At 44.7% G+C, this 18,511-nt stretch overlaps 1 protein-coding gene across 1 annotated transcript; it reads left to right on the top strand.

The window, feature by feature from the left end:
- Positions 1–5,191: 5,191 nt before the first annotated feature.
- On the top strand, positions 5,192–17,099 carry Rsad2 (radical S-adenosyl methionine domain containing 2). Its single transcript, XM_090337498.1, has 6 exons — positions 5,192–5,557; positions 6,908–7,069; positions 10,387–10,616; positions 12,326–12,475; positions 15,200–15,232; positions 16,819–17,099. The coding sequence occupies exons 1-6, from the start codon at positions 5,209–5,211 to the stop codon at positions 16,981–16,983; spliced, it is 1,089 nt and encodes a 362-aa protein (XP_090193624.1). The 5' UTR covers positions 5,192–5,208; the 3' UTR covers positions 16,984–17,099.
- Positions 17,100–18,511: the final 1,412 nt, after the last annotated feature.

The following is an 18,511-nucleotide window of genomic DNA, read 5'->3' as shown; positions in this document are numbered from 1 at the left end:
CATCCAACTGTCTCCTCGCTTGGTCTCTGACTTTCCATGTGTCTCACTATGCATCCTCCTTTCCTTGTCTGGTAGGGACACCTGGCCAGTGAATACCTCCCATCAGTCTGGTTTTGTTTTTATTTTTGTTTTTGTTTTTGTTTTTTTTCCAGTCCTGGGCTTGAGCTCAGGGCCTGAGCACTGTCCTTGGACTTTCTCAAGGCTAGAGCTCTACCACTTGAGCCTCAGCACCACTTCCGGTTTTTTGCTATGTATGTGGTACCGAGGAATCGAACCCAGATCTTCATGCATTCTAGGCAAGCACTCTACCACTAGGCCAAACTCCCGGCCTCATCAGTCTGGTTTTAATTTCACCCCTTCAATAAAGGCCTGCGCTATAGCCTCGGACTACCAGCTCTGCACCAAGCTCCCTCTAGCCACTGCTCACTCTCCAGCCTCTCCCCCTCTGGGCACCCGGGGGATAAGCAGGAAGACAGCTCCATCTACACCATGGTGAGTCTAGAGAGTAACGAGTACAAGGAAAGATAGAGAACTAAAGATGGCGAGAGGCATGGCCGCCAAGATCGCAATGGTCCGTGAATTTCAAGAGATGCACCGTGCAGTGTAGAACTTCCTGTATGAGAATAGACGAAGAACTTGAGCGTGCACCATCAGAAAGGGACCATCCAAGGGGCAGGCAACGAGGCGAAGAGGCTTCACAGGGTCCACCATCAGGAAGTGAGACCTACAGAAGACATGAGCACACACCGGGGCTGCACCCACACACAGCAGACGGTAAACCGAGGCACTGCTGATCACAGGGCCGCTGTGCAACAAACAGCTTCCCTCGCTTTGGAAAACCGCAGAGGGCCTTGCTCTACAGATGTGACACTGAGAGGAAGCAATTCAGGAAAGAATGCATACCAAGCTTTCTATCCATGGATGGTAGAGTTTCAGGAAAGAGAACAGGATTAGAATCAGGGCATAGGTATAGTACTTAGGAAAAGGTGAACTGACGAGTTCAAAGACTTACTGAATTCAGTGTTATTTCTGTTTTGTTTTCCCAGCACTGGGGCTTGAACTTGGGACTTGGGACTTGAACATGGTCCCTTGGCTTTTTTGCTCAATATTGATACTCTCCCTCTTAATTCACATTTTCATTTCCAGGTTTGTTTTTGTTGTTGTTTGAAAAATGTAGATAAGAATCTCAAGGACTTTTCTGGCAGCGCTGGCTTCTAACCATGATCTTCAGATCGCATGCTCTTGAAGAACTAGTATTACAGGTGTGAGCCACGAACGCCAGGGCAGAAAGTTCAGTATCTTTACTCTAATGCCCCTTGCAGTCTTATTCATGGTGCCGTACCGATCTCAGGTATGTGACAAATGTCATGCTTCAGTAAAAAGGTGTGCTTCAATAAAAGACGCACTAAAGAAATAATGCCATGGTTCCAATTCAGTCCTGAACTCCCACCCTGGTCGTGTATCGCAGTCCCTGTTTGTAGGCGAGCGCCTGTCAGAGAACTCACACGCTTTGAGGGGAGTTGGCTAGGAATTGCAAATATTTAGGAGGAAAGCCGCCGGCCAAAGAAAAAAAAGGGTGAAATTTTGGAGTTTACCAGGCTCTGTTTAGATTCCTTTAGACATGAATGACTTGGGAGTAGAAAGCAAGCAGGACAGCCTAGATGTCAGCCCCGGCTTACATCAGAAGGAATCCCTCCCTCCCTGGTCTTTTCTGGCCCTGCCTGCAGCTCTGGGCAGACTCCAGGCACACAGGGAAAGCAGCAATGAATAGCGTGATCAGGTCAGCCTGGAGAGGAAAAATGAAGAGGGCTTGTAAGAGGAGCACACTTGGGAAGATGTAGAATCCTGTCATTGCTGTCAGTCCTGGCCTGAGAGGCTGGGTGGGCAGCAGGTCTGGAAACTGGCCAGAAGGTCAGTCGTACATATTTTAGCTGTCCCGTGGAGGCCAGTAGGCTTGAACCCCACTTCCAGATAGGTGGAGGCAGAAGGGTTATGAGGGAATAAGCCTATGCTCCAAAATTACCAAAATCACTTTTTTATATATTTTTATTGTAATTAATAAAAGGGCTACATGGTATTTGCCAGATAGAAGGTGCATTAATTCACATATATTGATACCCTTTCACATGTCTTGGTCCCCATTACCCTCCCCTCCACCCCCCCATCTTGGTTTTCCCCCCTTCCCTATCCAATTTCAAAATTAGTAAAATTACAGTGAATTTTGTGATGTCTTTGACAACAGATCTTTAAAATTATATCCACTTAGACTTTATATACATATTTGCCCATCCTGGGGCTTGAACTCAGGACCTGGGCTCTGTCCTTGAGCTTTCTCAAGGCTAGCTCTTACCACTTGAGCCACATCACCCTTTCCAGCTTTTTCTGTGTATGTGGTACCGAGGAGTCAAAGCCCAGGGCTTCATGCATGCTAAGCAAGCACTCTACCACGAGGCCACGCTCCCAGCCCCCATGTATCTGCTGTGTGGGAACACCATTCTACATGCTTGTCAAAGGGAGGAAGAAGGAAAGAGGAAAAAGAAAGCAATTCTGGTAGCTGAATTCATTAACTTGAAAACTGGCCCAGATAGAGCAGACCTGGAGGACAATGAGAGAGTAACATAATTAGAGGAGTAAATATTGATTATTTATTGTCAGTGCTTCATTCATAGTTTAAATTCTTCCTTGCAGAGTGACATGCTTTCTGAGCTGTGATGTGAACCAGCTAAAACAAATCTAAACACAGTGCTATGTTGGAGCCCTGAGGGCTCCAACCCCATTGTCTCAATCTTTAAAATATCTTGTGTGAAGTGATACCACTATTCATAGTTCCGGAAGTATTCACAATACCACACTTGTAAAGAAATTTACTCTTGATTGTGTGCGATTGGGCCAACCTGTAATTCAACTCTTAAAAGTACCTTGCTTCACAACCCTGTTTGGTTTCCTTTTAGTATTTGACTTTGTGTGCACATGACTCAGGAGCATTTCTCAATGGGGCTAACCCAGGATGCAAGAGTTTGCAATACCTTCAGCTTCGGGCACATGAGTCAGATGAACGGTTGTATAACAACCATTTATAATTCCACTGTGCTGGTTGCTTGCTGACTCTGCTTTCAGTTTCCCTGTTCAGGAGTTGTTTCTGTTTCCATTCAGAAGAACAAGAGCCAAGGCTGACCCAGCCCTTGACGGTGGGTGGCATCATCCTAACTGATTTGTGTACTCTTCACCAAGAGTGTGGATAGACAGACGCTAGAGATTCACAGCGTCTCCCCAGAATCACACAGCTCTCGAGCTGAGAGCTGGATTTCTGGATGTTCTCCCTTTATTCAAGATGCGCACAAGTGCTGTTCTGATTAAAGAAGGAAGAAAAGGAACTGTCCACGTGCTCAGAGAACTAAAAACAAAGGCACTCTGCAGTCACTCTTACCAATTATGAAGCATCTGGGGAAAACATCCAGTTACCTTAACTGAAAAAAGTACCTATTGGAAATGGTATTGAGAAGGAAAAGGAAGTGTCTGCATTTTTACACTATCAAAATCCACAAATTAAGCTGAGTAGCTAAAGAAGGATGAAGACCTACATTCTCTGTCTTTTGTGGCCTTGGAGGAGCCTGATGCTAAGATTCCACTGCATTTTACCTTACCTGGAGTTAAGCAACCTTCCTATTATGTGGCTTTCAAGACACAGTACATAGCTGTGAATAGTTACCACCCTGTCTTACAGTGTATCCCTTTAAATTTCTTCTCCTACTTAACTGAAATTCTAACCAACAAACTGTCATCCCTCCTCGTAGTAGATGACCATCATATATAAGTTTAACTATGAAGGTCGCTGTGATCATTCAGCATGTCTCTTTCTTAACACAATGCTTTCTAGGTTCATCAAAGGACTTGACTTTTGTTCCTCTTTAAAGACATAATAGTACCTGTGTGTGTGTGTGTGTGTGTGTGTGTGTGTGTGTGTGTGTGTAAGACACTTCCTTACCCACTTCTGTTATAAGCCTTATGTTGACTGCATAGTTGGCCGACTGTGACCTGTGCTACAGTGAGCATGAACAGTAGAGCGCAGGTGTCCAAGACACTGACTTTGTCTTCTTTGAAAGAATTCCAGAGTACTTCTCTTTTTTTGGCTCTCACCACCAGCTTCCCCAGACTGCCCCACGTGGGGGATAATGAAGTTGAAGCTGGGACATGGCTCCACAGTCTGAAGTAAGATACCACGAGTGGAAAAGGCCACCTATGAAACTTCATTACATGCACAGATGTATTTAAAATGTTTGACATCGCCATTTGGCAGTGTGCACACGTGCATGAAAAACACATGCAATCTCATCTTTAGACTTGGGCCATCCCCCCAAGATGTCTTATCAGGCAAATGCCATGCTTTTCTTCTTTTTGCATAACTAAATAGTATTCCATGCAGTGTGATAAAGCCAGCCTGAAGCAAAAACAAATCTGAAACATTTCCAATTCCCTGCCATTCAGATAAGGGATGCTCAACCTTTATCAAGAGTACACAGGCCATGTATATGGGTCACGCGACACGGCCGTGTGTACATGGGGTGATGGACGGGTACACGGGCCGTATGTATATGGGGTGTTGGACGGGTACACGGGCCATGTATATGGGGTGCTGAATGGGTACATGGGATGCGTGTATGGGGCATGGTAGGCTTGTGCCAGTATTCCAAGGTGAGTGGGTGAGGTAAGAGGATCATGGTGGTTCAAAACCAACTTAGGGCAGGAAAGCCCAGAAAGTTCCATTTCCAATTAGCCAGTCCATAGACCAAGAATAGACATGACCAGCCAGGAAGAAGCAAGCTGGCAAGCTGATCCTTAAATTCACACCACGGTCACACACACACACACACACACACACACACACACACACACACACACACGAGTGTTATGAAGACATGCCTTTCTCTGAGCACAGGCACGGGATGGCGAGCTCACAGGGCTGGCCTCTGCAGAAAGTTTAGCAGGGAGCCAGGCAGCCTGCTGGCTCGGTCTGGGTCCTGGCTCTGTTTCTACTTTCATTTTCACTCATGGGAAAATAGAAACTTACTCAGCTGATAGTTACCCGCGGGGGTGTGTCCCTTGTCCAGGTCCTGTGCCAGTCGAGTTCCAGTGAGGGCGTGCAGAGAGGCGGACTTCCTTCTACCCTCCTATAAGAGGCCAGGGTGGTCTGGGCATGACTGAGGCAGAATGGGGATGCTACTACCCGCTGCTCTGGCTGAGAGGCTCCTGAGCCTGTGCAGGCAGCCTCTGGGCTCCCTCTGGGGCAGCCTGAGCCTTCTGCTCTGCTGGCTGCATGCAGCCTTCCTGGGGCAGGGTGCTGAAGAGACCCAGGCCGGAGGGGAGACCCAGAAGGAGGAGGAGGAAGGAGCTGACGGAGAGGAAGAAGGGGTTCTATCTTTGATCCCCACCAGTGTCAACTACCACTTCACTCGTCAGTGCAACTACAAGTGTGGATTCTGTTTCCACACTGCGAAGACATCCTTTGTGCTGCCCCTTGAGGAAGCCAAGCGAGGTCTGCGGCTGCTGAAGGAAGCTGGTGAGTCCTGGGTACAGGGAGAGACAGGGGCACTGCACCGTGCAGAGGAGAGCAGACAGAAAGAGGCTTTACAAGAGGGCCAGCCCCTCGACACCCCAGGCCAGCTGTGCCCAGCAAGAAGCTGTGCAGAGGCGAGCAAGGTAGGCAGAGAGGAGGAACACTAGTCCTACCTTGGTGTTGGCTTGGCAGGGGGTGAGTGGATGCCTGGCACAACCCCAGGCTGTGATCCTTGGAGAACAATCTGGGACAGGCAGGACACACTCAATGGCTAGCCAATACACACAGAAAAGAAGAAAGGGGAAAAGAAAAATTCTTTGGCTGAAGAGCAATAGCCACAATTGATTCTTTACGTTTGAGTCGTATGTGTGTCGTTCATAGCAAACTTTAAAAAATTGCTATTTAACAGAGATGGTAGGAACCTTGCTCTCCAGGCTCACTGGTTGGACATCAACCTCTCCATCACTGGAGGGGATTTCAGAGCAACCAGCGATGAAGTTCAAATGCTTTGTCTTCACTGCATCCTGTCCTTCCTGCCATCTTTTGTAGATCAGCTTCTCAGCCAACAGCTTTTTCTCTCCTTGCTAAACTTCATACCTGAAGGAGAGCAATTGTGCCCAAATCCTGCCTTCCATGAATGGTCTGATGATTTCACACGAGGAGATCCCAGGGGCACAGAAATCACACTATTAATGCTTCCTGATTCGGGGTGTTTTATAAATGGAATCACTTCCACCTGACCTAACTCTGCCCTGTGTCCTCCAGAACCCAATTTAGGAGCTTGGACAGGTGAGGCAAGCTCAATCCCATCTCCCAAAGTGTTGGACGTTCCATGCCCAGAGAAGTGTTGGCCTGCTTTGAAAATCTCTGGGTGCATCATGGTGCCTTAACTTTCTCTGCCAATCTGTTCATCTGTACAGCATTCAAATGCATCTATTTTAATATAGTTTTTAAAAAGGAACAAAAACAAGCTCTTCAAGAATTGTTTTCTTTTTCTGGTTAGATCTTGAATGGAAGAGGTGGTTACTCTGGTAGAGCTAGATTGATGGATAGGAACTAGAGTTAGGAAGAGGAAGATAGGAAAAATTCTTGCTCCATTCTTGGTTTGAGGGTTTTTTTCAATTGAGAAAATATACTTTTGCTGTTGTAATAAAAATGGATAAGAGCCAAGCACGTTGGACTGAGAGGCTAAGGGAGGCCAAAGCTACAAAGGGAGGCCTTGTGTTAAAACAAAACAAAGGATGGGGCAGGGGCTCAGTACAGCATTCTGTGTCCCATCCACACTTAGCAAAACAATATAAAATGAAAACTAACGTAAACAACCATTTATGACATCTGTTTTGCCTTTTCCAGGGATGGAGAAGATCAATTTTTCTGGAGGAGAGCCCTTTATACATGACAGAGGAGATTACCTGGGCAAGCTCGTGAAGTTCTGCAAGGTAGAGCTGGGCCTGCCCAGCGTGAGTATTGTGAGCAATGGCAGCCTGATCCGGGAGAGGTGGTTCAAGGACTACGGTAAGTCCCTTGCTTGACACTTAAGGCACTGCTATTAATACCAGTGGGTCCTGCATTTCCTTCCATCCTGGGCCTCCAGCCAGGCCTTCAGGAATCGGAAGGAAAGAAAAACAAATCTTGCTTATTCTAATCTTCTCCCAAGTGGTGTGTGATGTGTAGGGCTGTTTTAATTTTGGAGGACTCTAAATAAACAACTATGCTAAAGCAGATAATGCAGACTGGGCCTTCTGATTCAGCAAGTGTTGACACTTAGGACATTAATTAGCATATTTCCTGGCCTTATAATAAGAGCAAATAACGCCGTAGAGACTACAGAAGACCCAAAGCCAGTTATTTCAGAAGCTCATGATGTATAAATTGACAGATATGGGGGTTACAAGGAGACTGGTTGTGCAGCCAGGATTAAGATCCTAAGATTACTAAGGTTTCTGTCGTTAACTGGCCATATAGTATCCTTAGGGCAACACTTGACATTAGGAAGCTCCTAAAAATGTGCTGTCATCACTACTGTCATTCCAGGAGACACATGAGGCCTCCCCTTACTGAGCCATTCTCTCTGTGCTTTGTGAATTTTTAGAGCTTTGAGGTCTTGGAAGGCGAGGCTGGCACATCCCAAGTGTTGCATATGTTGAGTAGCAAGGAGGTCCTGTCCCAGGATGGGGGCAAAAGCTGTGTATGTGTTTGGAGCAGTCTGTAGGATAAACGTTAAGCCTTGTCTCAGCTCTGAGACAAGGCTTGGAGTTTCAAAAAGAGCTTTGGGAATCAGATTCCATGAGACAGAAAAGGAATGTGGAACACCAAAGGACAGGAGGTCAGTGAATGAGGGTCTTGGGTGTGAACCTGAGCAATACCCTCCCCTCCAAGATGGGCTTGGCAGTCTTCTCTCTTGAGCATGTAGCAAATGATTGCTTCACACTGCTCCAATGTGGGTGTGGCAGATAAACATGCAGAGAGTGTGAAGATGTGTTTAGGGAACTGAAAAACATGACACCCTGCTTGTGGGAGTGACCAAGTGCCCAACCAATTACAGGCTCTCACCGATGGGAGAGGGGCTTATACAGACCACTGCCAAATCCTGACTACTCAAGATCCATGAAGAAATCACATTCTATCTTAAACTTTCCAAATAAGGACATTTACACATAATTGGAAATGTTCTGAGCACTTGAGGAAGGAACAAAATATATATGCATGCCACCTACCTAGTCTCTCTGCTTGTCCATCTCTGGGTTGAAGGATTAGAGATAGACACATATATTAAAACTGAGGAAAAGAGTTGGTGGGCTACCACCACCTGTCTAACTTTGACGGTTTATGAAAGATACTCATGACACTCGTTCACCATTAATAGTAGGATTTATTAGACTGCAAGACAGAGAAAAATCTTCAAAACGGGGGAGGAGATAGCACCAAATCAGGAGAAGTTGGAGGCCCTAGAAACTAAAGTCCAAAACAACACAGACAACTGGTCAACCACTCTGCCAGATTAGGGGAGGAAATGGGTTAAGTCCTGGCATGGCAACTGGTCAGGACACAGAGCCTCAATGGACTTCAAAGTCAACCAGAGAACGCATTCCTGTAATGGACTGCTCTTTATGTCTTTGGCTTTAAACTTTGGTTGGGAAGTATGGAGGGCTAGTAAGAGACTACATACTCAGTGTCTTGCCTCATTCCAATATGATAGTCAATAACAAATCTACTTAAGATCAATTTTTGGTATAATTTGAATTGTTTTTAATAATAGATAATTGTTTTCTTCTTCTCTGGTTTGTGCTTGATGCTTGTCAGGCAGAGGTAACACAAAATGAACCCTAAAATCATTCTATTCTATTATATTATATTAGAGGATGGGACTTAAAGAAGTTTTGAAAGCCTCAGCTTCCATAATTTCAAAGTAATTTTAAGAAAAAGGTGACAACTTTGAGAAGCCATCATATCCCAGAAGCAAGCCATGCTTGTCTAACGGTAAAGCCCTAGAGAGCACTCATCCTGCACAGGTAGACGCAGACAAAGAATTGAAAAGGAAGCCAGAGTGGTCCCTGGGGTCACAGGAAAGATGAAAGTGAAGACACAAAAGCCATGGAGGAGAGCACCAAACTGAGATAATGCTCCTCAGTGCTCTTCTGTGCTCGGATAACAGCCTGGTATCGGAGCTCTTACCTCGCAGGCAGGTGCCTGGCTTTATGCTGGCTTCAATTTATCTCAGCTCTCTCTACTCCTGGTACTCTTGTACCTGGCATGGCACAGAGTCTCTGTGAACACTTAGATGGAGAAAACATGCAAAGGCATGTGGAGAAGCTCATGAGCTTGAGGATGCTACTAGATTCATGTCCTGCAAAGCAGTGTTGTTTCTATGATGGAAAGGAGAAAAAAATCTGTCATTGCTTACAAATAAGTCAAAAACTTCTATAATATACTTGTTTAATAAATTATATGATTTCTATATGAGAATAAGTTTTTTTAAAAATCTAATTTATCTTGGAAATATAAACATAATTACATAGACATCAAATCTATGATGGGATATATACTCTATAGATATAACGTTATATAGATTGATATGTATCTATGACATACAAACCATCAGCTTAATTTTAACTATGTTCTAAAATCTATGCGCCAGTGATAGCATAGAGAGATTCCTTTCTTGAATACTTGTTTGCAAAACAGGACATTTGAAATATGATATAAAAATTAGTGTTTATAAAATGTTTCAAAAACAACCTAATTTAAATAAAGTCCTTGTTCACATACATGATTTCATGATCAGCATGCATTACTGCACAAGGGGGTGTGACCACTATGGCAAATATGCCACTTAGACAATGCCCTCCTCAACCTCACTTCCTCCACCACTCTCTTTTACCCTTTCTGAAAATAATTTCATCAGGTTTTATTTTTAATGATTGTAAAACTACAACTCAAATCTCAGCAATTTTCTCAGGAATGAGGAAAGCTATCACAACTTAAAGCACAAGCCAGGTGCTGGTGGTTCACGCCTGTAATCCTAACTACTCAGGAGGCTAGATCTGAGGATCAAGGTTCAAAGCCAGCCCAGGCACGAAAGTCAGTGAGACTCTTATCTGCAATTAACCACTAGAAAACCAGAAATGGTGCTGTGGCTCAAGTGGAAGAGCATTCGCCTTGAGCTGAAGAGCTCAGGGACAGTGCCCAGTCCCAGAGTTCAAGCCCCATGAATGACCAAAAAAAAAAATGAAAGCACAGAGACATATGTTTCCCACCCCCATGATGAGATTTAAATAAACCAAGGAGCTTTGTGCTTTGATGAAAGAGTTCAGATGACTGTTTCCTTGCAGGTGAATATTTGGACATTCTGGCCATCTCCTGTGACAGTTTCGATGAGCAAGTCAACATCCTTATTGGTCGTGGTCAAGGGAAGAAGAACCATGTGGAAAATCTTCAGAAGTTGAGGATGTGGTGCAAAGATTACAGAGTGGCTTTCAAAATCAATTCTGTCATTAATCGATTTAATGTGGAAGAGGACATGAACGAACCAATAAGAGCCCTGAGCCCTGTCCGCTGGAAGGTAAGTGGACAGTATTGCTTTTGCTTGTTTTCATCCAGAAAACATTGAGAGACTCAGCACTTCAGAAAGCAATCAGAGACTTTCACCCATCTAGAAAACTCTGAGCGATTCACCAATCTAGAAAACTCTGAGGGTTTCGCTAATTCAGAAACACAGTAAGAAACTCGCCAATCTAGAAAACACTGAGACTCACCAGCCCAGCAACAGTTAAGAAACACAACAGGGTTGGAGGTGTGGCTCAGTTGACAGAGCATCAGCTGATGAGTGAATGTATCGGCCATTGAATCCTGGTCTCAAACCTAGACCTCATAAAATAAAAAAGATTCCACAATTCAGAAAACATTGAGGAGCAGTCATCAATAAATCTGAAAGAAATACTGACTCTGCGCATCTGACCTTTTGGGTCAAGTCCTTGGTCATCCTTTCAACTATGTGAAGTTTTCAGTTGTACTTTTCTTTGTTGTTGAAAGCTAAAGAAAGATGGATGACAGGAAGATGAGGGACTTTTTTTTTCTTAAATGGGGAGTTTAGCTGGGCACAATGGCTCACGCCTGTAATCCTAGCTACTCTGGACACTGAGATCTAAGGATTGCGGTTCAAAGCCAGCCCAGGCACTAAAGACTTTGAGACTCTTATCTCCAATTAACCACTAGAAAATAAGAAGTGGGGTCTGGCTCAGGGGTAGCGTGGTAGCCTTGAGCGGAGAGCTCAGGGACAGCACTCAGGCCTAGAGTTCAAGTCCCACAACCAGCAACAACAAAAAGAAGATGGGGAGGGGTGTTGGATGTCACAGGACAGAGCATGACTTCTAAGACCTAAGAGTTTAATTTAGAACCACCTCTTCTTGTCCCTCCGCTCCCCCGCATCTCTGCTCTTGTCTTCCTGCTGTTTTCCTCTGAGTGTCCTTTACATGTATTCTTCTGCATGACCTTTTTTAAATATATGGATTTGTACCTATTCCCCCCCCCTCTCTCTTTCTCTCTCTCTCTTCTTTACAGTACTCTGAAATATTTCTTTATTTCCACTTTCTCATGCTATCAAGATTTCTTTTCAGGGCCATGATTAATTAGATGCCAAGTAGGACAAACTCATTTGCTTCACACAGATGATAGAAGTATGTCCAGTATTGAGAGAGAAAAAGGGGAACTGTGAAGCAGATAGGGATAAAAAATGGCAACATAACCCCTGGACAATAATATGCATCCATTGTCATGCTTTTTTGTTCCCTTAGTGCCTTGGGCACTGGTTCAAGTATTTCTTCCTCCCAGAATGCCCTGGGTGCTCACTGGCCTGGCTTTCTTTTCACTTCCAGTATTTTCTTTCCTCTCTGGCCTGTTCTTGTTTCCCAGCCATTTCCCTCACTTTCTGAATTGCTCTAAATTGCTCATTTCAAAAGCCTGGCCCTTGGCGGGAGAGTGTTGGCTCCTGTCTGCACAGGAACCTTGCTCCCTCAGATTGTCACGTAATGGTGGCCCTGGATCAGGCACCATGCTTAGTCTCATCACCAGGGCAGCTTGAATCCTGCTTTCCTGACCTGCTGCCTTTTGGAGAGGCTGAGGACCTGGCCACTGTGGGCAGTCATATGCTGGTGTGCCAGCATTGAACCCATCTGGGGGGAGCCTCTCAAAAAGGGCTGTGATCCCACCTTTAGGCTTGGGGTGAACAATGGTAGAAAGCTCTTTACCCAGAAGCTCTTCCTCATCTCTCAGGTCTTCCAGTGCCTTTTAATTGAGGGTGAAAATTCTGGAGAAGATGCTCTGAGAGAAGCAGAAAGATTTGTCATCAGTGATGAAGAGTTTGAAGCATTCTTGGAGCGCCACAAAGAAGTGTCCTGTTTGGTGCCTGAATCTAACCAGAAGGTTGTATGCACAAAGATCTTGTTTGCCATCATACAATTAGATAGATGCCAAGATAGAGAGAGCTCTCGCCCAAGAGCTTTGTATTGTTATTTTAGAGGACCCAGAATGGAGAAGTGAGAGGAGGGTGGTGGCAGAGGGAGGGGACTTGGGACACAGGCTGGCTGCCTGCCAGCTGCACGCAGTCATGGATGAGCTTTATTTTCTCTCTCCATGAACAGGCAGAGGCAGCCCTGGAGGTGATGTGGTTCTATGCAATCACATGTACAATCTGGACACAGTGATTCACAGATGTAAAATCTCTATGTGCCAATTACGTGAGTCAGTGCCCAGACATCAGGAGAAACCGAGGAATGCTGCTTTACTTGCACCATCATCATCCTACCTAGTATTCACTCCACTTACTTCTATGAGTGATTTAAGAAATCCGGTAGGCTGGAGAAAATGCTTTGCCAGTGGTCTCCCATAAGTACCATTGGATGCATCCACTTAGCACAAATTTCAACCACAGATTACATGGCACACATTCGCTACAATGAACACAGAAAGTAGAGTCCTAGGTGCTCACTGGCCTGGCTTCAATCAGTTCAACCCCAGTGCCGCCTCACTCTGCACCTTCGTGTGACATCTCATGCCCTGGAAGGTGGCCAGGCCAAGTACATATGCTGACTGAGTGGCAAGAGGTAGCTGCTGACCCCACCTGGGCTGTACAGAAGTCAGTGGCTCAAGGAAGAGGGAGAACTCCAGGCTGCTTCCCGCTTCAGCTCCCAAAGCAAGCTCAGAACATTGGAGGTGGAGGGTAGGGTTAGATCAAGCCAAGAGTAATGCTCATGGCTGATGAAAATGGCCTGGATTCCACTTTCAGGTTCTGCCTGCTGTAATCATGGAGGAGCTCAGCCAACTCGATTCGCTTATGTGTTCTTGTGTGGTAGCTTTTATGGTAGCAGAGCTGGTTAGCTGTAGCCTATACAACAAAACGTTGTTGCTTGAGTTTGTTTCTTTTGTTTGTTTTTTTACTACTTAACCATTTCCAGAAAAAAAGCTGGGCAATCCCTACTTATAAGAGAAGTAGACAAGAGAACCTGAACATCCAAAGTGCAGGCATGCCTGCAGGATGCCCTCATCTCAGGGCCTCCTGAGATAACAGTGGCATCTTTGGGGAAAGCCACTCCACAGCCCCCAGAGGGGCAGCATTCAAGGGAATCTTGCACTGTGTATTGTGAAATGGAGACTTCATTATATGGGGACCATATCACAAGGAGTCCTGCGTGCCCAGTGGTTGGAGGGGAGGGAGCAGCCAGCCAGGAGAATTCTGTCAGGGAAGTCCTCAGGGTGACATTTCTTTACTGGACACTTGTAGCCTGAGACCAAGAATCTAGGCTAGCATGACTCTGAAGAGACAGGAATTGATTCTCCCCTTTTAGAACCGTAATAATTGAATAAGATTTAAAGAAAGTGAGGCAGGGTAGATTGAGGAAAGGAGACACAGTAAACAGCAGCCAGGAATTCAAAAATAAGGTTTGTATCCTTTTTTACTTTAACCCTTATGCTCCTTTATAAGCTTCAATATTAGTAAAAAGAGAAGAGAAAGAGCACCTTGATCTGACCTTGCCTGCTAGCCCAGAACATGAACATCCTTTAAAAAATGCCATGTGTTCCAGGAAAAGCAAATACTTGGGAGAATGCCTCCCCCTGGCACGAGGTGCGTATCTCAAGATGAACATCTGTCTTTAACATGGAAGGCAGAATGCATTTTTGTTCTTTGAATAGATGTGCAAACATAATGATCAAAGTTCAATAGCAGGTCAGACTTAGAGAGTCCAAGCCCAAGTGAGAAAATGTCATGCCAAGAATGATTAAGTATGCCTAGTGTTTCTTTATAACACACACACAACACGCATGAACGCGCACACACATGCACACACATACACACACATACATACACCACACACCACACACACACATACACACCTATACAAACACATACACACACCACACACAGGCACACACACACTTATGCACACCACACACACACATACACACCTATACAAACACATACACACACCACACACAGGCACACACACACTTATGCACACCACACACACACATACACACCTATACAAACACATACACACACCACACACAGGCACACACACACTTATGCACACCACACACACACATACACACACATATACGCACATGTATACACACAGACACACAGACACACACACATATACACACATATACACACCACACACACACACCCGCACACACACATACACACAGACACACACATATACACACATACACACCCCCCCACACACCCCCGACACACACACACACATACCCACATACACACATATATACACACACATATACACACACACACGCACACACATGCACACATACACACACACACATAAACCTGACATCAAAGATCTCAGTGTATCTCCCTTTTAGTCTGCCTCTGCCTTCCTGCTTGCGTGCTTACTCAACAAAAGTCTGCCAAGTTTTTTTTTTATCATTGTGACTTGTCCAGAAATTCTTATGCTGTGACCCAAGTCATGAACCTGAGGATAAGTGGAGGGAAATTCCCCAGACCCTCATCCAAAGCCCATGACAGAAAGTTGGACTCGGTCAGTAGACTGGCAGACACTGAATGACAGACAGTGGAAGAAATACATATGTGAAATGGAAACTGAATTTTTACCTGATTCTTCTTTACAGATGAAAGATTCCTACCTCATTTTGGATGAATATGTGAGTATTTCTCTCATGAGTTAGAAAGGTTTGCTGAAAAACCAATTAAGCAGCAAGGCCAGTGGACTGAAATGAACACAGCCATTTAATATGGGGTTTTTCTTCTTGGAGGCAATGCCTAGGCTTTTTTGGTTATTTCTAGGTTAGCCTGGTCCTGTGTCACCCTCTGCACTCAGCAATCCCCTAGGTTTGAACTTGACCCTGGATCTATGGATGTGTACTTGCCCTGTGAAGCCTTGCACCCGTGGATGTCACACAGAGCCAATCTCAGACCAGGGGCTTTGCTGTGACAGGGCAGGGGAGCCATCACTCTTTATCCTACCCTGGCTAACCTAGAAACTGTCCACTACACTTCTCTGATGATTGCTGACAGCAGAACTTTGTGCTCTCCACCTGTCATTGTCAAGATGCTCACCCCCTCCACTAGGAGAGGAAAAGGAACCCCTCCTTTCCTCCCCTCCCCACCTTCCTTTGTCTTTTCTATTATTGCCCTGGGTGTGTCACCCTGGCCAATAGTTCTAGCAGAGGTCAAAAAATTCCATTCAAAGGTGAGGTGCATTTTGGGGTTTTGATTTGTTTTGTTTTTAGAATTCATCTATAATAAGAATCACAGGTTCAATTTTTACGTAGGATTCTTTTTTTTTTTAGTTTTCAAGTTTATCAGTGAAGATTATTATAGCAAATCCATTTGTTGTCAACCTAAAATTTATACAGCTTAAGGGAAAAATTGGCCTGGCAAGGTTCAGTCCATAGGTCCAACGGGGATAATTTGAAGTGCAAGTTCTCATGATTGACTGAGATTCTGACCAATACTGACCAATTCTGACCAAACATGGCTAGAGCAAACATAGTTCAACCAATATTTCCATTTGTCCATTGAATGACTTTTCTATTTTTTATATATTACTTAATCTATAAAGTTTTCAGTGTAGGGCAAAATTGGAAGACCTCATTCTTGCCTACAATGTAGAAAAAAGAAGAGGAGAAAAAAACAGTAACAAATAAAATAAGAAGGCCCGACCCTTCACAGGGCAGATATGATTTCTGATGTGGCACTTCCAGCCACAGCACCTCCTTTGTGTCTTGCTCCATCTCTTGATGGTTTGAGGAGAATTCAGTCCTGCGCATCCATGCACAGCATTTATTCTGGCAATATCATCCAGCCACACAGTGCTATTTCCTGTGCCTGTGATGTTATACAACTAATGTCTCCCACTGAAGAACTGAAAATAAAATTCAGATGTCAGCTTTCTGGGGACATCTAGCGTGGTTCCCCGCCTGACTCCAGTGGAGGTGCTGTGCTTAGACAGGGCAGCTATGGCCCTGCCTGTGACACCCAGGGCTAGCCTCGTGTGTGTGTGTGTGTGTGTGTGTGTGTGTGTGTGTGTGTGTGTGTGTGTGTGCCAGCATCTTTATGATGTACGAGCGTGTGAGCGGAGAGACTGAGCGTGCCCAGCTTAGACTGTAAAACACCCGTGTGGGCAGGATTTGGATATTAAAGATTATTTCAGAATTTCCTCCCAATCAAGTTTTACAGCCCCAGGAAAATAAACTTTTTTCTTCTTACGTTTTTTTTTTTCTTTTAGATGCGCTTTCTGAACTGCAGAAATGGACGCAAGGATCCTTCCAAGTCTATTCTGGATGTCGGGGTACAGGAAGCCATCAAATTCAGTGGCTTTGATGAGAAGATGTTTCTAAAGCGAGGAGGGAAGTACGTATGGAGCAAGGCAGACTTGAAGTTGGACTGGTGATGTTGAGACGGGACAAATACTGGAGGCCCTGGGGAGAATTGCCAGGTGCAGCCCCCACCCTCAACCATGACACAGTGTCAGTCTTTCTTCATGGCTGGAAGTGTGATTGTCTCCTAAACACCACACCTGATGACCCGTGGCTGTAAGAGTCACCTGTGGAAGCCTGCACAGTCCATGGAAAATGCATGACCATTGCTCGACTCTAGCTGGCTGGCTTTGTAAAAGGAACTTCTGGATTGATTTATATCTTTTCTATTTTGTTTTAAAGGATAATCAAATGAAAGCATAAATTAACCACCTGTCTTCAGGAACTATAACCCATTTCAGAGATGCATTGTGGGAAGTAAGCTCCCAGCAATCTCTGTCTGTTATCAGTTTCATTTTTGTTCCTTTAAGTAATTTGACTGTGATTCCTTTGTTTTCGTTTTGAAGCTATTATATTACAGTATTTCTAACAATTTGGAGCAGTTCCTTGTGAGACTAACTCTAGACTGAAATGCCAGCTCTCCCATCTGGAAACATTCCCAGATATCTTCACCAGTAATTTCTGTGTGTTGCAACACTGCTTTTCTGCCTTTATGACGTGGAAATCTTTCATTCAGAAATGAAGAAAGAGTAAACAGATAAGCTCAAGGCATACAAAGTATGAGTATCATTGCTCTCAGGAGGATTCAGCAGAGAGAAGATGAAAGGGTGCTGTCCCAGCACGCACAGGGAGACTGTGGCATGAGTCCAAGCTGGGTCTCTTCCAAGATTCCTGGCAAAACCAAGAGCCCCTTTACATCTCTTGATGACAAGACAAGGGCGATGATGGAAAGGCTATGCCAGCTGCTTACTCAAGCCACACATGTCTGTCAAGTCAAAGCAAGGGTGCCTTTGAAGAGTGGGTTGTTCTCTCGTGCTGTGCAGCACCACTGGCTAGCCTAGCACTGGGCATTCCACCGTGACTGGCAAGCTAAAGCCACCATGCCCAGGATTAGAGGAGAACATGAGCCTAGAATTTATGCAAATGAAGTCACAGAACCCTATTCTGTTTCACAGTTCATCCCAACCAGTGGAAATAAGATCTAGTGCAATATGAAATGAGCTTCTCCAAGAAAGAGCATGAGAAAGAATGGAATGTTACTTAAGCAAAATCTTCTCCTTCTTTGTCTGTTGCATGTAGTTTAATTATGTAACCTAGAAAGCATCCAACTGCCTGGAAAACAATGATTTCCTATCATTGTTTTAGAAGCAAAATCATGGAAAATTTTTGTTTTGCCCCAGCAGTTAATTTAGCCGCAATTCCAGTGTGCAACGCTAGAGGGCACGTGGCATCAGGTAGCGTGAAGCACCTCAGACGTTCCCCAGAGCTGGGGACTGGGCCAGGATTTCGTGTGGGACTTGGTGATGTGAAATTTGGTTTTGTGATTTCCTTTTCTTATAAAATGTATTCTAAATCAATCGTCGTAATAATTAGCCTGTAATTATGGACTCCCCAACACAGAATAGTAGTGTTCTTATTCTTGTTTTGTTTTCTGTACTTAAA

Source organism: Megascapheus bottae, chromosome 7 (genome assembly GCF_031878675.1).
Source record: "Megascapheus bottae isolate mThoBot1 chromosome 7, mThoBot2.hap1, whole genome shotgun sequence".
In the NCBI taxonomy this organism is placed as follows: Eukaryota; Metazoa; Chordata; class Mammalia; order Rodentia; family Geomyidae; genus Megascapheus; species Megascapheus bottae.
Note: the sequence above shows the minus strand (reverse complement) of the source record. Positions and strands in the feature narration are given on the sequence as shown.

Bases quoted from the DNA above. Each gene is read 5' to 3' on its own strand.
- Rsad2 (XM_090337498.1), top strand. From the start codon at position 5,209: ATGGGGATGCTACTACCCGCTGCTCTGGCTGAGAGGCTCCTGAGCCTG. The intron at 7,070-10,386 runs GTAAGTCCCTTG...GTTTCCTTGCAG, and splicing joins GAGGTGGTTCAAGGACTACG to GTGAATATTTGGACATTCTG. The intron at 15,233-16,818 runs GTGAGTATTTCT...TTTTTCTTTTAG, and splicing joins ACCTCATTTTGGATGAATAT to ATGCGCTTTCTGAACTGCAG.